Source organism: Oxyura jamaicensis, chromosome 6, assembly GCF_011077185.1.
Source record: "Oxyura jamaicensis isolate SHBP4307 breed ruddy duck chromosome 6, BPBGC_Ojam_1.0, whole genome shotgun sequence".
NCBI classification, from domain to species: Eukaryota; Metazoa; Chordata; class Aves; order Anseriformes; family Anatidae; genus Oxyura; species Oxyura jamaicensis.
This window is the reverse complement of record NC_048898.1, coordinates 20,602,895-20,620,481: the sequence shown is the minus strand read 5'-3', so window position 1 is coordinate 20,620,481 and position 17,587 is coordinate 20,602,895. Positions and strand designations below refer to the sequence as shown.

The 17,587-nt window shown below is 38.0% G+C and overlaps 1 protein-coding gene and 1 long non-coding RNA gene across 2 annotated transcripts in view; both read left to right on the top strand.

The window, feature by feature from the left end:
- The window catches only part of MARCHF5 (membrane associated ring-CH-type finger 5), a 29,732-nt gene that overhangs the window by 3,639 nt on the left and 8,506 nt on the right, over positions 1–17,587 (top strand). The window contains exon 2 of the mRNA XM_035329540.1: positions 13,586–13,788. Coding sequence (XP_035185431.1) covers positions 13,586–13,788 — 203 coding nt within the window. The remainder of the gene's footprint in view (positions 1–13,585; positions 13,789–17,587) is intronic.
- Positions 13,818–17,316, top strand: LOC118168858. The gene is made up of 2 exons (XR_004751820.1): positions 13,818–15,789; positions 15,931–17,316. It is a non-coding gene; the product is annotated as an uncharacterized LOC118168858 (long non-coding RNA).

Genomic DNA, 17,587 nt, shown 5'->3' with positions numbered 1-17,587 from the left:
AGAATAATAGGAGTTTCCATTTGACAAAATAAAATTGTGGCAGTGTGTGTTTTGTTAAGCAATGTAAAAACATTTTTCAAAATTGAATTGAAATTACCAGATTACTTGGAAATTACTTGGAAATTGTAGCTATTGCTCTGAATGTGCAAGGGAAAGTTTACTTGGAAGTCAATCCTAAGACACTTGTCAAATTTTAATAGGCAGAAGCCATCTGATGTGCTGTATGTATTTTTAATGCAAAAGCATTTTCCTTTAAGGAAATACCCAGAAATACTCTACGCTGAATGGTTTTAGGATTTTGAATCTTTACAGTGAAATTACTGTGCCTCATACATCAGCATTATGAACTGAGTCCTTAGGTTTTTCAAATAGATATTTGAAAATAGCCATAAAAAGTGGAAGTTTTTGGTGTATTTTCAGTTCTCCTATTCAGTTAATTTTGTCTTTTGTTTCTGTGAATTTTGTCTCAGCACTGTTTAAGAGCAGTTCAGCCAACTGAACGCTCGTAAGTTCTGCAAGCCGCTTTGTACAGCTCTTGGAGCAGGTGTTCTGGCTTCTTCATGCATATTTCCAACATTTTCATTCTTTCTGGGTAATGTTGAAACTAAGATGCTGAACTTCCTAGTAGGTTGTGGTGCTAGATTTGATTAGGAACCTAATTTTTAAAATACATTGATTTTTTTTTTTTCCTGTGTTATTTGCTTGTCAAATAGAATTCTGTAGCTATGTTTATAAGCATCAATAATATGGAAATATGGTTTGTTTTAAAGTTATGTTTGTACTTGTATCTTGTCAGTTTACTGTTTGGTAGCTCTGTAACAGCTGGAGTGTTACTGGGGGGCCATCAGTTAGCATTGACCCTGTACCTAGTACCCCTGTAGCTTCCTTAGAGGGCTTGCCTGGGACTCAGAGTTACTGTTGCTGAAATATATGAGAAAACAAAACTGTTCACTGTTAATCTTGCTGTGCAGTCTCTATACTATGTTGACTGAACAGTTGCCTTTTGAAGTGATAAGATTTTTGAAAGTTGTTAAACAGGTACTTGTCATAGTGAAGTCAGTGACAAGCCCATGTTGATGGAAAGCCAAGACAATGTAAATATTTGATTCATTCAAAAATAATCTTGGAAGCTGTCAGGTTATCTTTTTAAAGATCATTACTTTTAGGATAAATGTTTCATTAGATAGCTTCTGATTTATATTTAGTGATGATAATCTGGTCAATCCGCTGTTTTCATAGAAAAAACAAGTTTTTAGCCATACACCTGCTTTTTCCTAGCTATATCATTGCCTGTTCTCATGTTAATGTGAGCCATAATGCAAAGATGTGCTCATATTGTTAAGCTTTATTTTCTTGACTTCAGTAGTAGTATGTGTGGATTGCTCTTGCAATTTGGTTATACCGAGGGTTCCGATTACTTTTTTTGTTGTTTTTAGAGGATGTTCTGTGGTGACTTGTGGTAGGTTTTTACTACCTCAAGACAGTGCCTTCCTCCAATATACTTGCTATGTGACCAGCAGAGTCACTTTTGGCTTTTTTTTTTTAGTATTTGAAGACGTTAGTCAAAATGTGATGGATAATCTGTTGAAGGTTTGCACGGGTATGCTCTGAAGAATCAGTGTAGTGGTCATTTTAGCATGGTTTAATTTACAAATTGCTATGCTTTACTTGCTGAATGCATGGCTGTAGTTCTTTCAGCTGTGGTTGATGTGTAGCCTTTCTTGAAGGAAAGTAGAGCAGCATCATGTGGCTGTCTTGCCATTTCCGCTTGCCATTTCTGTTCTCTTAAAGGAATCCATCTGGTTGAATTGCAGGTAGACTTTAAAATCAATTAAAAGATGACACGCAGGCTTACAGTGTTCTTAAGAAATTACTTATACAATGAAGAGAGGAATAATGTTACAACTGGATTTTCTTTCCTAGAGCTCTGATTTGTCAGAAAGATGCTAGCAGTTGAGGTTCAAAAGTTGCAAAACAGTAAGTTCATGGGTTCTCTGTGTTTTCTGAACTGTGGTCTGATTATGTTATTTTCTTCAATAAAAAACCCACGTTTTGTGCATCACTTCCAGTTGCTCTTTTTATTCTGTTCTACATGTGTGATGGTGTCTGTTTTGGTATGAATCTTCTCCTGCTCTTCAGAAGTGTGGGCTCTGATTTAGGTTTATTTGCACTGTTAGCTGTTTGATACTTCCCTAAGCAAAGACATGAGTTAGGATTAAGACCCAAATGCTGCAACACAACCAATATAATTAGTGCAACATGGTCCTTGGTTTAAGAGCTTTCTTTGAGCTAGCACTGGATTTTGTTAACTTCGAATTGTCTCACTGACTAAAATTGCCACTCAAATAAATCTTTGTAGGAGTGGAGCTCAACTTGATAAGATACACAGTGTAATAAACAATGTAAGACACTTCATAGAATTTATGTAGTATTCTTACATTTCAAGAAGTATTTTCTCTGCAATTCGGTTTGTTCTATTTGTGCTGATTAAGCATGCCTCTCTCCATTGCCCTAACCGAAGGAACTTGTTTCTTTTATACAATGTAAACAATTAAATGCTGTTTGTTGAAAGAGGGCTTTACCAGGCTTCTGGTTGAAGTTTGTCAGGAACCAGAAGTACCTGTCTTTCTGTTGTCCTTCTAGAGTAGTTTTGACTTGCTTATAAAGTAAAAGAGTAAAGAATTGGGCTGTGGTGGGTTAATCTCTACTGGAAAGGAATCGAGGTATTCTTTCCTGTCTCTTCCTTCAACTAATTGGAAACTAATGTTGATACAGGAGGGAAAAAGCAAAAATATATATACATTTTAGAGTGGGTTTGAATAATGGAAATTTGAGGCAGTAGTGATTAATAGCTTTCCTTTTTCATTATAACTTCATCCAAAGTACATCCACCTGTTGTCAAAGTTCTCTCTACACCAAAGATTCTGCGTAGGTTGGGTTCTTCCTGTGTCTTATCAGTAAAGATAAGGGAAGACTGACTGCAGACCTGTAGAATGCCTTTTGCCCACCTGTGTAAAAGTGTCAGAATGTTATTTATAAGCTATCTTAACCTTTTGAGTTTCACCTTATGTGCATTTTGGCATCTGCTTTGATATGCTTAAGGACAAACTTAAATGTTTAAACTTAGCAGCTACTTAACAGTTAAATTCCACCTGCAGGTAGTAGGTAACTGGCCCTGTTATTTAAGTGTGAGGAAGCTCCTGAGAAGCTGTTTATCCCATTTGGTACTAAAAATCTTAGTATCCCACATACATTGATTGTCAAGGCATTCAAATATTCTCATGTGTTGCATCTACTTCATCTAAAAAGCTGTACAAAAGACAGTTTATTGGTAGCTTCTACATAATACTGCTTAACTGTGACCCTGGGCATGATGTCTTATACCTCTTGCTGAAGTTAAACCTTCTGGCACCTAACACAGATGTGTGTGACTTGCTCATTTTTACTGGCACTTGTGGCTTCTCACAAGTAAAAATAATAATAATAAAAATAAGATAAATCTGTCTTCAGCGCAGAAGAATGAAGGACCCAGTCTGAAGTGGTTAAGGTATTTTAAGCAACTGCCTCTGTTTAATGTTTCTAAATGGAACCAATTAAGGATGCATTAAGTGCCTAAAGGTACGGGGCACATGATTCTCTAGGAGGAACAAGAGAGAACAGTTCCTGTTCAGTCTGAAGAAAAGGCATTGCGAGGACCAAGTAATAGTCTTCTAATACCTACTGAGGAGATTATTGAAAAGATAGAATCTGGTGCTTTTTGGAGATTTCTAGCAGGATGATGAGAAACAATGATAATAAATTTGAACGTGAGGCAGGGGTACAAATGATACTGACAGCTGAGTTCTGGAATGGGATGTCCAGGGTAAGCAGTGGATTCTCTGTCTGTGGGGCTTTTCAGGGCCCTGATGCAGAAAGCTCTGACAATGTTGTATGAATTCATTGTTGCTTCTGCCTTGGCTGTGAGCTCTGACTAAAGGTCTCCTGTGGTCTCTTTCAACCCAAATGATTGTATGATCCAAGGTCTAGATGCAATCCCAATGTATGCAGGGAGACAACACAGCATTAGGACTCCAGTTGCAATGCATGACATAAGCAGACTGTGCTGGTTATGGAGGAGATGCGCCTTGCTGAGGTATATGTATTAACAAGACAGTGTTAACACATTGCAAAGGTGGTGAATAATAGAATTTCAATGGGTAAAAGTAGCTGGCATTCAGTGATTTTCTGTTTTCTTTCTTTTTTTAAAGAAGCCATTTGTATCTAGTCTTTTGAATCTAATCTGATTTCTTCACAATCTTTCTAGGAAATAAGAATTTAAAAAGACATTTTAAGGTTGTAATGTCTCCTTTATGTAGCTTTCTGATCTTGCCTCATGTTATATGTTTCTCTTCTTCCTGGGATCTGAATACTTTGTTTAGAAGCCAATATTTTATACTGGACTTAAAATGTGCCAGCACAAGTTAGCCTTCTGTGAAGGATATCGTTACAGAAGGCCATGTGCTGAGTGCTTGTGATTGCTCTGCTGGTGAGTCATGCAGCCAGTTCTGCAGGGCACAGGAAAGTTACTTAATGTTATGGTCAGGCTCCTTGGAGTTTGGGTCACATTTACTCACAGCAAAGGCTCTTCCAAATGTTCAGAGCCTGCCAAAATTGAGTAGCTGTTCTTGAACTAATAACTAATTAGCTAATAACTGATTTTGAGCTGCTAATATCAAGAATATATCTTCTTGGAGTTTAAAAACACTTTGAATTGTTCTTTTGTGATCTTTGTCTCAAATAGTTCAGTTTTTATTATGAATATTAAGAAGGTGTAAGATGGCAGGCTCTTTTAGAGCTCTTTGTTTGCGCTCTCATACTGTTAAAAATAGAAGTTATAAACTGAGAATATAACTTGAGTAATAGCATCTATTCTATAAGCTCTTGAATTCAAAGCAATTTGCTTGCTTTGCAGTCTTCCTGCCAATTTTTGCAGCTTTAGAACCCCACTTCCTATTTTTCTTTGGATGAACAGAACAGAAAAATTGCTTACCCAGTTTAACCACAGAACTCTGTAGGTATGTATTGTGTAAGGAACTGAATGTTTCACAGTTACCTTGCCTGAGAAGGGGGTATGAAGTGAGCAGCCATAGGTTTGGTTTCTAAGCTGATGCTAATGCATTTACTTCTAAATGTCTTATGCCTAAAGACTAAATTGTATTTTTACATTACTTGTGTGATACTGGAAAATTACTGCACATGTTCGGCTCACCTAATGCAGACTCGGAATGGAATGTAACTGCATTTCTTCTCTTTTATCCTGTGCTTGTCACAGCACAGGTTTAATCTCAAGATGGATACAGTTTTAGATGTGTCAGCATTGATCTATTCTGTATTTATGTTGCTTCTGATATTTGTAACATCTGCCATCTGCTTTATACATGTACCACAAATGACCAGTATTAGTATTTTTCTGATGTGATTTCTCTTCCCCATCCCTTCATATTTTACATTGTTTCATGCTTTTTCCTTAGTGGAAACTTAGGTATTTTTGTCTTTTTGAGACTGGCTGTTGTATTTAACATTCCAGTTTAAAACAGATTAAAAATATATTGATGCCAATCTTTGAAAACAGATAAGGCTAGTGCTTGCTTAAGGAATCTAATAAGTAAATGTTAACCTTCTGTTGTGGAAAAGTAAATCTTCCAGGAGATATGAAGGACTAATGCTTGTTATCCCTTGATTCAGAACTTGAACGATTAAAGGTTAAATTCTTTTACGTCATCTGAACACTTGTTTAAACTTGCATCTTGGCTGATAGAGGACAAATGGGTATAGTTATTGCTCATCAAATGGCCCAGCTAATAACCAAACCCTGATGAAGCAGTTGTGCAGTGATACCTAACCCTGGTGCATGGGCAGCGCTTCTGAGCAAGCTGCAGTAAGCAGAGTTGTTTTGATGTCAAGTTTTGCCTCAATGCTAATTCGGTTAATTCTGCAGTGATATCAGAAGGCTGTTTTCTGGGAACACTGGCTGGAGAAATTTTTGTATGTGTAATTAAGCAAAAGCAGTGTCTTTGTAGAGCATCTTAGCATGCTTTGAGTCTCTTCATACTAAGAAACGGCCTCCTGTGTTTTAGAGCCTCAGATTAATTTTCTGCTGCTGGCATTAATATTTTCTCACTCAAACCTTTCCCTATCTTCTCTTTATCTGTAGTCATGGAGCATTATAAGATGGAGAGCTAAATGAGTCATTTTCTGTGCATTGTTCTTGATTAAATGTTTTTTTGCCAACATTCTGTAGGCATTGGTTTCATTGAAGTGTTACTGTCTAGCTGGATAGGGTATTGACTGAGCTACTGAAAGCAATGATGGAAGTAATCTTTTTCTCCCACAAAAGAGTAGAAATCAGGTCGTGATGACTGTGATCAAGGGTGTAGTTAAAGACACTTTTCCCAGGAGGCCTCAAAAGACTGAAGTTTGACAGATACATGGTTTCTTGTTTGCTATGCTTTTATTGTCTGGCAAGTAAATTTGATGCATTGGAAACCATGGAAACAGACAAAAATCAAAGTTTAGCACATAGAGAAATGTGTAAAATATCCCTGGGGAGTGAGGACTGATGTAAGAATTTAATAGAGTAGATTGCAGATGAATTACAGGAAGAATGACTTTTAAATCTACTTTGAGGTTTTAAGCTGTCTTCCTTGGCTAATTCTGGCAGTGTTCATAGAACAAAGGTTTTTTTAGTGTCAGATAATAATCCATCCTCCCTTAATCTCTTATTGGTATAAAAATCAGATAGTTCAGCTTGTCAGAAGCTACCTTACTATCAGGTCGTGTTATAAGTTGGAGAATGCTGTATGTGGTCGTCTTGCCATCTGGAGTTCTTGCAGCATCTTGAACACATTAGATGTTTTTCTTCCTTCAGCCAGGGTAAATAGTAGTATACGAATTCTAGCTGATCTTGCTTCTTACTATTTTGATTATGCATTGACATTATGCTCTGCAGTTAGGTGCTGAGAGAAGCTGAGACATGGAACAATTTCTCCCATTTTTTCATTTTTCTCATCAGAGGAGCTTTCAGATTTTCTGTTGTACAGTGGTGTGACCAATACAGGCAATTAATATGTGGTTAAGATGTTCAAAGGAACACGAAGGAAGTATTTGTAAATAGCCTCTAAAACATAACTTGCTAGATGTTTCATGTTACTTTATTATTACAGTGGTACTGTTACATTCATAATATTACATATTGCTGTTAGTTTTTACTTTCTAGGTTCATCATCATTGCTGGCTTTGTCAAACAACACTAAGAATGTTTTCCCTATAGCATGCTATCTGTATTATAAGAATCTCAAATGTTTAAGGCATTGACTTAATGCTATTAAAATTCTTCAGTACATGCTGTGTATGCTTGACTACGTGTTAAGCCTTCCCATTTGAGTAGTGTTCAACCCATTTTTTTGTTTTGGAAGTAATTTGTGTGTGCATGTTTTTTTCTTTTCCCTTTTGGTTTTTGTCACTTTTCTTCCTGAGTCTGATGGTAAGAATCAAGTGTTACTGCCCCCTAGCAGTTGCTTAGTGTCCTAGATGGCTAGAGGTGTATGCGAAACTGCCAAAATATAATAATGTCAGCTTAATGAGTAAAAATGTTTCAGTAATAAGGTGCTTATTACATGAGTAATGGTGTTGCCTCATTTACCCTTTGCACATTTTTAGGTGGGCCCTGTTTTCCATCTCCCCTTAAATAAAACAAATGTTTATAACAGTAAAATTCTCTGTGTATGTAGAGACCCACAGCAAGGTCACTGAGCCTTGCTCATTTCTCAAATTTTCCTCTTGAGAAAGTGAAATAGTATGGTAATATTAAATGAAGCTTTTAAGATAATTGAACTTTAAAGCCTTCACAAAAGGCATAAGCTGGAATAACTGGTTGCAGCAGTTTAATTTGTTCTGAATTAGAAGTATTTTATTTTTTTTTTACCATTAGTTTAGATTCTTTGATAAATTAGGGACTAAAACCCAATGAGAGCTTGGAAGTGCTTAAATGTATGATAACTACATCTGTGGGGAGCTTCGTGTTGAAGGTTGGATGGAAGTAAAGGCCGTAAAGCCTTGTAAGGCACGATCCAAGCACAATAGGTGGTGGCTGGCAGTCCAAGGTTTAATTTTATCCGCAAGCTAGAAAGTTGCCAGCAGGATTCTGTGAACTGTCCTTTACTTGTATCTCTGCCTTTATATAGTGCAGTTAACTCAAGTGTAAAATATTTCAAATATTTCTCCTTAATTGGAGCTATAATTGAGAGCATATAAATAAGTTTAAGTTGAACTTCTGGTAATCACTAGATCTTTCTGGTACGCTTTCTAGCTAATTATTTTGTTTTGCTTTTATGCATTTGATTGACTGCTTATTGGGTTTTAGTCATCTGTGGACTTCTTAAAAGCTTTTTAAAACTCAGTTTAAACAATGCTGTTCAATGACTAGAGGAAGTTAGGGCCTTTATTTGGATACTGATTGTGTGGCCATATGTTAATGCCAACACTAGCTTGATATTCTCTATTTCAACTTTCCCTGCTGTTTTTGACAAAAGTACTACTTCTGCAGTAAAAGTTAGTTACTATTGTTTCTAGATCTTTTTCTCAGCATTACACCCTATCATTGATGACCAGACAAAGCAAAATTGGGTATTAGGTCATTTGACCTTCATGAACTTCCTTTTAATATTTTACACTGTGTTTCAAGGGGACAGTGTGCTGTCTAGCTTAATGATTCCAGTTGGCATATGCCTGCTATGCCATGCTGCCTTAAAAAGGATCAGAAGTCATGATGGAGCTTCCAAGGCTGGTGTCCTTGCACTGGAATATCTGCGCGCTGGTACCTTGCCGGACTCCTCTCCTCGCTCTGAGAGTGCTTATTTGTTATTTTTCTTAAGACACTGTAAGGACTTCTAGAGTTTGATAGACAGAACTTGGCTTGAAGATGAAGTGCTGTGAGGCCTGGGGAAATAGTGGTGCTCTGTCTAATCCTGCTGTAGTCTTCCTCTGCTAACCAATTTCTCCCATTGTGATACATAGGTCTGTATGCATTGGTTCACTGTGCTGCCATTGTTATGAGATGTTTCAGCCTTTTCACTCTCTTTGGATGTGAAATTCAATTGTGATGAGGCACTCAGGCACTTACTGCTTAGCAGAATAAGGATGCTTTACTCTGATATCAAGATAAAAGCAAATTTTTGCTTCTTTGAGGAAAAGTGGTGTGCTTTATAACATGGGAGGAATGCAAAAAAAAAAAGTTTTCTTAGATTTCTCATATTTTATAAAGAATCTGTAATGAGAGGAAAATGCTTTCTAGCTCACAGTAAGTGTTAAGTCCTAGGACAATTTTCTTCTCTCAGTTCTCTGCTTTTACTTGCAGGTCCTATGTGTATGCCACTGAACGTTAGGGAAAAAATCCGAGGCTTGCAGCACTGAAAACTTGGAACCAGGCTATAAACAGCTGTGCTGTCCCAGTCTCATACACCCTCTTTCCATTAAGTGTTGTGGACACAGGAATGTCCACTGGGCTTATGGGGCCTTAAAGATTTTTGAGAACTTTTTACTGGTAGGATACAACAAACATACTGCTCTGAAATTACTTTTTGTATTGCTTGCATAGTCATGTCTGCCTGAAAACAAAGCTGTATCATGACTAATTCAGCTCCCACAGACTGGCAAATTTGATTTCAGTAACATGAATTAGAGCTGCTCCTTCCTGCTATTCAAGGCTGATTTGAGTAAGAAGGTAACCTTTAGAAGGAGTATAACCCAATAAAACAGGGAGCAGTCTGCCGGTAGGTACGTCGGTACGTGTGATGGTTTCGCTCGGGTGGGTGACCGAGCTCCACCACAACCGCTCTCTCACTCCCCCCTCCTCAAAGAGGAACAGGGAGAAAATACAATGAAAGGGGCTCAAGGGTTGAGATAAGGGCGAGGAGATCGCGCAGTAATTATTGTGATGGGCAAAACAGACTCAGCATAGGGAGACAGTAAGATTTACTGCCTATTACGAACGAGCTAGAGAAGTGAGAAACAAAGGAAAGAAACCAAAAGCACCTTCCCCCCCCCATCCACCCTCTTCCACCGCCTCCCTCCGAGCGGCGCAGGGGAACGGGGGAATGGGGGTTATGGTCAGTCTATAGAAATTCTTCTCTGCCGCTCCTTCTCGGTCACTCTCGTCCCCTGTGATGTGGGGTCCCACCCACGGGATGCAGTCCTTGCTGAACTGATCCAGCGTGGGCTTCCCACAGGCAGCAGCTCTTCAAGAACTGCTCCAGATATGGGTCCGTACCACGGGGTCCATCCCTCGGGAGCAAACTGCTCCAACCTGGGTCCCCCACGGGCAGCAGCTCCTGCCAGGTCACCTGCTCCTGCGTGGTCTCCTCTCCACGGGCTGCAGGTCCGGCCCGGAATCTGCTCTGGCAGGGGTCTTCCACAGGCCGCAGTCTCCGTCGGTGCAGGGCCACCTGCTCCACCGTGGTCTCCTCCAAGGCTGCATTGTGGAACCCTGCTCCACCGTGGTACTCCATGGGCTGCGGGGGGACATCCTGCTTCAACATGGTCCTCACCACAGGCTGCAGGGGACTTCTGCTCCAGCGCCTGGAGCACCTCTCCCCCTCCTTCTTCACTGACCTTGGCGCCTGCAAGGCTGTTCCTCACTCCTCTCACTCTCCCAGCTGCTGTGTGGTGCAGTGTGTTTTTTTTTTCCTGTCTTAAATCTGCTCTCACAGAGGCGCAAACAACATCACTTATTGGCTCAGTTCTGGTCGGCAGTGGGGCCCTTACCAAACATGGGGCAGCTTCTAGATCCTTCTCACAGAAGCCACCCCTATGGCCCCCTGCTACCAAAACCTTGCCACATAAACCCACTACAGTACGTTTGTGGTTCTGCAGGATCTTACTGGGGCGGTGGAGCTATAGCTTCAAGGAGAAGTGGCTTCCTTAGCAATGAACTCATGGGTTGGAGAAACCTCTTTTTAGACAGGCCCTGGACTTCTCAATAGTCATACAACATTTGGAGTGCAGGCTTGCAGGTCTTTAACACGGCTTTCTATCTATCTGCTCGCTCTTGACACGCGCAGTATCCTGAAGGGAGTTTATCTTTGAAGAATAAAACAGACACAGTGAGGGAGTTATTCTCCATCAGAATAGAATTTTTGACACTAGACAGCATTAGATAATGGGGAGCTGAATCTAAAAGGCATTTGTAATCTTATATTCAAAGAGAAATTACTGGCTGGCTTTTTGTGTGTGGTGTTGCTTTTTTTTTTTTTTGCCAAGGAAGTGTGGAAAAACACATTAATAGTATTGATTTGGTTCTGTAGAAAGTCATCAAGGAAAAAAGGTTTGAGTTTCTATCAGAAACAATGCTTTGTTCCACCTTGTCAGCCTTTTCTGTTTCACGTTATCTGAGTAGCAACCTCATTCAGTAGCGAGAATCAAGGTCATATTTTATTCAGCACAAGAAAATGGAAAATTTGGCAAGAGCCAAGCTGCTTGTTTTGAGATGGTTTTATTTAGCTCTTTCTGCTACAGCTGCTGTCAATGGAAAGAGATAAAACTGATGACAAAAATACAAGGAATTTACTGTTCATTATTCATGACGTGCTATCGACTTAAGTCTGTAAAGGACTTTGTTATTCTTTTCATGGGTCTTCCAGTTTTTCAGATATGATTGCCTGGCAAGAAATTGGATGAAGCAATTAAGGAAATGATGCAGATTTTCGTATTAACCTTAACAGAAAACTTGAATAGAACTTAATCTACATGGCACTCATGGACAAATTTACTGGTTAAAATTGAGTGCAGTAAGATTATTTTCACACTGAAATCTCTTACTTGAATACACTTCAGACTTCTGTGGCTTGGTGGCATCTCACCTCACTGGCACCTACAGCCATAAGTAGCTCTGTTGTAAAGCTACTAGCTGAGAAACAAAAATCTAAGTTACAAATGTAGACTTAAATAGGATGTGGAGTGAGTGACTGAAACTTTACCTATTAATAGAGCAAAGAATAAAACTGGAAGACGAACTATGCTACAAGTCACTTTGTATTGTTTGTTCTCACAATAAACAAGGGTTTTCTTGGTGTTTTAAAAAAAGTTAAACATAAGAACTGGAGATCTTTTAAGAACTCCCTGATCAAGTGCAATGAACCAAAATATCTGTGATGCTTGGTAATACTGTCATGTCTTTGTAGTGGTTGCAGCTTTTTCATCTAGACTCTTACTAACATAGGGCTTGTCTGTCTTTCCTCCTGTTCCGGAAGGCTAATGCCATTTAGGCTGCCATAGGTACTTAAAGCCACCAGGAAGGTAAACAGGTAGATTGTGTTACACAAGGGCATAACATAAGGATTCTGGTTTAAATAGGTGTTGCAGGGAAGGGCAGAAAGAAGCCAAGTCAGGCTTCACATTTACTTTTCCATTAGGATGAATGAAACAAGTTGTAGTTTTGATCTAGGATGTCAGTCTTTAAACTGAGCAGTCTTCATGAATGCACACTGATGCTGTTCTGGTTTCAGAGCAGAAGTGTCAGAAAACTTGCATCTGCACCTACTGTAATATGCTCTGTACTTACAACTGGATGTGTGGACACAAAAGTTATGTTAGTTTTACTGGTGTTACTGATCAATATTGAAATTCCTTTTTGTGCAGACTTCCCTGGAATCTGCATCTTAAATTGCATTCTTTCACGTTTACCGGTAGTAAGTGTTACAAGCTACTCTTATTCACTTGCAGCTTAATTTCAGTATATTTCCACTACTATAAATAAATAAAAAATCAATGCTTTAAAAGAAGCTCTTTCAAATGTTTTGTAGGCCCAGTTATTCATATAAACAAAACATGACTATTCTGTAGGAAAACTGTTCTAGTTCACAAACAGAATACTACCCAAAATAGTGAGGTTTTAAAAGGAAATTGTTAGACAGTGTTTTTCCTTACTTAAATTTTGTCAGGATTGAACTTGAAGCTTGAGGTATTAAAACATACTAATTGTATATCCAGGTAACTCTTCGGACAGCAGAGCTTCCTTCTCTAGTGTTGTGGTAATATTGATGTACTCTGTGATTTAATTTATAATACACAACTTTGTATCAAAATGAAGTACTTTTTGATAAGATAAAGGAATTAATTTGTTACAATTGTTTTCAGTCTTGTTACAGTTCATCATTTGTGTTAAGTGTTGTCATGGAAGTGTTGGATTTAGTTTCCCAGGTAACAGACTACTGTATAGATTTTGCATTTTAATTTTAGAACTTACAAAACATTTTGTGTGGAAGAAGATACTGATAATACAATTAAAAAGAGAGGTTGGACTACAGTCTCAGAGCTTTTAAAGTTATAAATGATCCAAAAGATAAACTAGTAATTCAGAATGTATTAAGCATCTACCTAGCTGTCTAATATGTTAATACCAGAACAAGTCTGTGGTACAGAATACCTGCATTTTTAGTGATTAAGCGTGAAGCAACAGAAATCATTTCTAGGTGCACATTTTCTAAACATGCATGTGAAAGCTTAAGCACTTAAAAGTAGCAAAATTTATTTTTCCTTCCTGTAATTTCAGAAGCTGCTGGGTTTGTTTTGCTACCGATGAGGATGATCGGACAGCAGAGTGGGTGAGACCTTGCAGGTGCAGGGGCTCCACGAAATGGGTTCATCAGACTTGTCTACAACGCTGGGTGGATGAAAAGCAAAGAGGAAACAGTACTGCTAGAGTTGCTTGTCCTCAGTGCAATGCAGAATATTTAATAGTATTTCCAAAGCTAGGTAAGACACATATCATTTAAATTTAAACACAATATAATTGGTTGTTTCTGCATGTTATTCTTATTTTTTGCCTGTTTATTCTCAGAGTCAGTTCTATTGGAAACTTCTCTAGTCCATTTTCCAGACAAGAAACATTGTAGTATGCTTATGTCGTATTTGATGGCTTAGTTAAATATCTCCTGCAAGTTTTGGATGTGTTCAACTTAAGTATATTAGTAAGTCTTACAGGTGATTGACTTATATGTGTATGGTTAATGTGATTTCTCTCCCCCTTGTTGAGCAGAGTGGGGACTTCCTTCACCAATTTCCACATTAGCACATAAACACATTCCCCCTTTTTTCTCAGCATGCAGAGAAGTGGTTATAAAAGGAAATTCATAAGAAGAAACCTTACTGAATATCTGTATTTGGTTGCTGGGCACTGCTGTGGCTCTGTTTGTCAAGGTGAAAAAAAAGTTGGAGACAGTCTTCTAGAGTCTACTCACCTGAGTAGCTAATTAGGACTATGCCACAATATGGTGCAAATAGTTAAAATAACAGTTGTTGCTTTTTTTTATTCCAGTGGACCCCCATTTGCCCATATGCTATACCAGGTATATTGAGCAGGGCAAGAAAAAAAATGTTGCCCTGAGTAATTGGTGCAGTAATTTGATTCTCCTTTCCCACATACAGAAATAAACAAATAATTATTGTTGTCACACATAATGTCCTTTTACTATATTTCATGTTTAATGTGGGGCTAAGATGAATGGGGCAGATCACATTCAACAGTAGTGCTGTTCCAGTCAATTTTATATTTTGCTGTTGTCTTTCCATTACCATAGCAGCTGGACACTTCAATTTTGATCAAAAGTATAACAGCTTGTTAAACGCTGTTATAGCATGTGTCTATAGTCACTTAGAGGATTTTTAAGTAAGACTTTATAGGATTTTTTTCTGTAATGAAACAATTGAAAATGACTTGCATTGTCAGTTCTTAGGGATAGAACCTCATTTCTGTTCGTATAAAGGTTGAAAAAATTAAGGTGCAAGGAAATTTTTGAGTACTGGCACATTGCCAAGGGGAAAGAAAATATGGACTAGTATATTGGTGATACAGAAGAAAACATAAAACAGCATAACTTAGTACCATGTTATTCTTATATCAGTCCCCAGGTCAGCTTTGCTATAAGGATAAGGTAGAGAGGAATCCGTCTTCATGGTAGGGAAGACATCAAGTGATGATAAATTAGCATTACCTTGGGGGGAGGAGGGGGAGGGTGGTAAAGGGGTATTTTCATCTCTGGACACTGAACATGTGCCACAAAACTTGAAGCTGTGTATGTGAGATGCATGAAGCTGTTTATATGAGATGCATTCACATTTTATTTTGGTAAGGGGCAAGAGAGGAAACAACTGTGGTTTGTAGAAGATATGTACACAAACAGGCATTTTCATTTGTTCTTGTAAGTTGTGGCATACTTTCTTTACTTGAGAACTAAGATTCTTAAATACTAACATTTCTACTTCTGATAAAGCTGGCCTGAAATTCTTGTATGAGACTGTTCAGCTCTTGCATGCAAGTTTCTTGGAATCTCTTGATATATTTTTCCCTCACAATATCAGCTTTTTTCATGGGAAAGATGAAAGGGGTGTAACATTTCAGATGTCTTATGTACTTTTACACAAGTTTATAGCACAGCAGGAGAATGATTTTCGGTTCATCAATGCTCAGTTATGAGCTCAAGTCCTTAAGCAGGTGAAACAGTTGTGCCCTTTTTGTAGCTCTTTTTAGTAACCCAGAACTGTTGTATCACAACTCAAGTGTAAGTCAATCAAGGTCGCATCAGGCAGAGTTAAGACGCTAAGATGTTTTCCTGCAGTCTTGCCAGTAGCCCCCTCTCTATGCCATAGCATTTGAAGACATTACTGGTCGTACAATTCAAAACAAACAAACAAAAACCACCTAAGGTTGCTAGAGTAGGTAAGATGTTACTAACAAACTAACCAAGTTTCCATGAGGTATCATGGTTCAAAAACTTACCTACATTAAGACTTCTAATGTATTGCTGGAAACATTTCTGAAAATGTGTGTCTGAAACGCACCTAACACAGCTTTTTTAACGATAATATAATTGACATAAATAACAATTTAAACATTAGCTATTATCTTTATAAGTAACAGTGTAAGTCTAATGTATTCACCAAATCAAAACAACCCCCCTTTTAGCGAGGTATCTTCTTAATGTTATAATTCCAGTTAAAATTTAATAGTGCGTAGTGTTTTTAGAGATTGGTAATAACCATGTTCTTATTAGGTATTTTTTTAATTACATAAGAAAATAGTGCTTCCTCTTCAAAAACAAACAAACAAAACCTGCTTAAAACCTACTTTTCTTTTAGATAATTATTTCAGCTTAATAACAAGAAAACCAATCCTGGCAGAAAAAGTGCTGTTAAAACACGATTGTTTTTACCACACTGAAAATCATTGACATACACATTAAAGAAGAAAAGTACAAAAGTATTCTTAAATTTCTACTTCCATAATACCATCCTAGAAGATTGTGTTTGCCTTTCTTGGAACTTTTTCCCTGAAGGGCTAATTAAAACATATGTATAGGAACAATTTTTCCAATCTTTTCTCAAACTTCTGTACCTAACTCTGTAGCTGATGACTTCCTTTCATGATTAGGATCAGTAGGAGCAATTTGTTAATATTTTTGTCTCAGACTTCTGCTGTTACTCTGCCACCTTGCCAGGATGTATAAGGCAAGCTTCAGTGCTTTATGTTGCCCTTTTAACACTCACTGAATACGATGGTCGTTTTTTGGAGCCTCATGTCTTCACCTCCTTCAAAATAATATAAGCATTCTGAATAGTGCAACTCAGCTTTTTCAGACTGTGGGAAGCAGTCAAGTTGCATCAACTACTGTATATTTAGTACTTGTAGTTATGGCCTTGTTGCTACTTCAATACATTGATAGATAGCCCAGCAATCTTTTAAGTCTGGAAAATTAAACATAACTGTTAATACAATTGAACTGCTTGTTTGACATCTCTGTATTTTAAGTGAAGTGTTCCTACTTCAAAACCACTTTAAATTTGATACCTATTCAACAACCGATTGTTTGGCTTGAGAATAAATTATCTCTGTAATTACACTTTGTCAGCTACTTAAGAACTAATTTACATCAGCTAGTGTATTTGAAGCAGGGTGCTGGTGAGGTGTTTTGTCTTACAAGCCACAAGGGAAGATGCTTCCTGCCCTTAAAACTAGAGCTTTTCTATTAAAAGAACACATCTTCTACTAGAAATGCATGCAAAGCTAACTAATTTAAAGTACGTGAGCAGTAGGGTAAAGACGTGAGGCTCTAGCAGAACTGGATTAGCAAGTTAACTAAGCACAGTTCTGTCCAGGTTAGTTACTCAGCACTGCCTACTGGACAGATACATAACTTTGCCATATTTACAGTTACTTCTGCCAATCTTGCATATAAGCTAGATTGTGTTTAAATTGCAAGTCTCGAGTATAACACTTGCACAGTTGAAAAAGAAGTTGCAATCCTTGTATGAAGTCTCTGGATACTACTGCTGTACAAATAGTATGCAAAAATAAAAGTAGAAGGGATCTAACACAAATTAATGTGCATGACCTGGAGGAGGAAGTCTTTATGTAGAATCATGTCCACAGCACAGTGAGAAGTGTGCACAAGTAGTCAACAGCTATGCTTACTTTCTGACAAGGTATGTAATATAACCTGAAGTGCTCGTTTTAAAACACAAAATGAAAATAGTACTTTTCTGCTGCTGCTGAGAA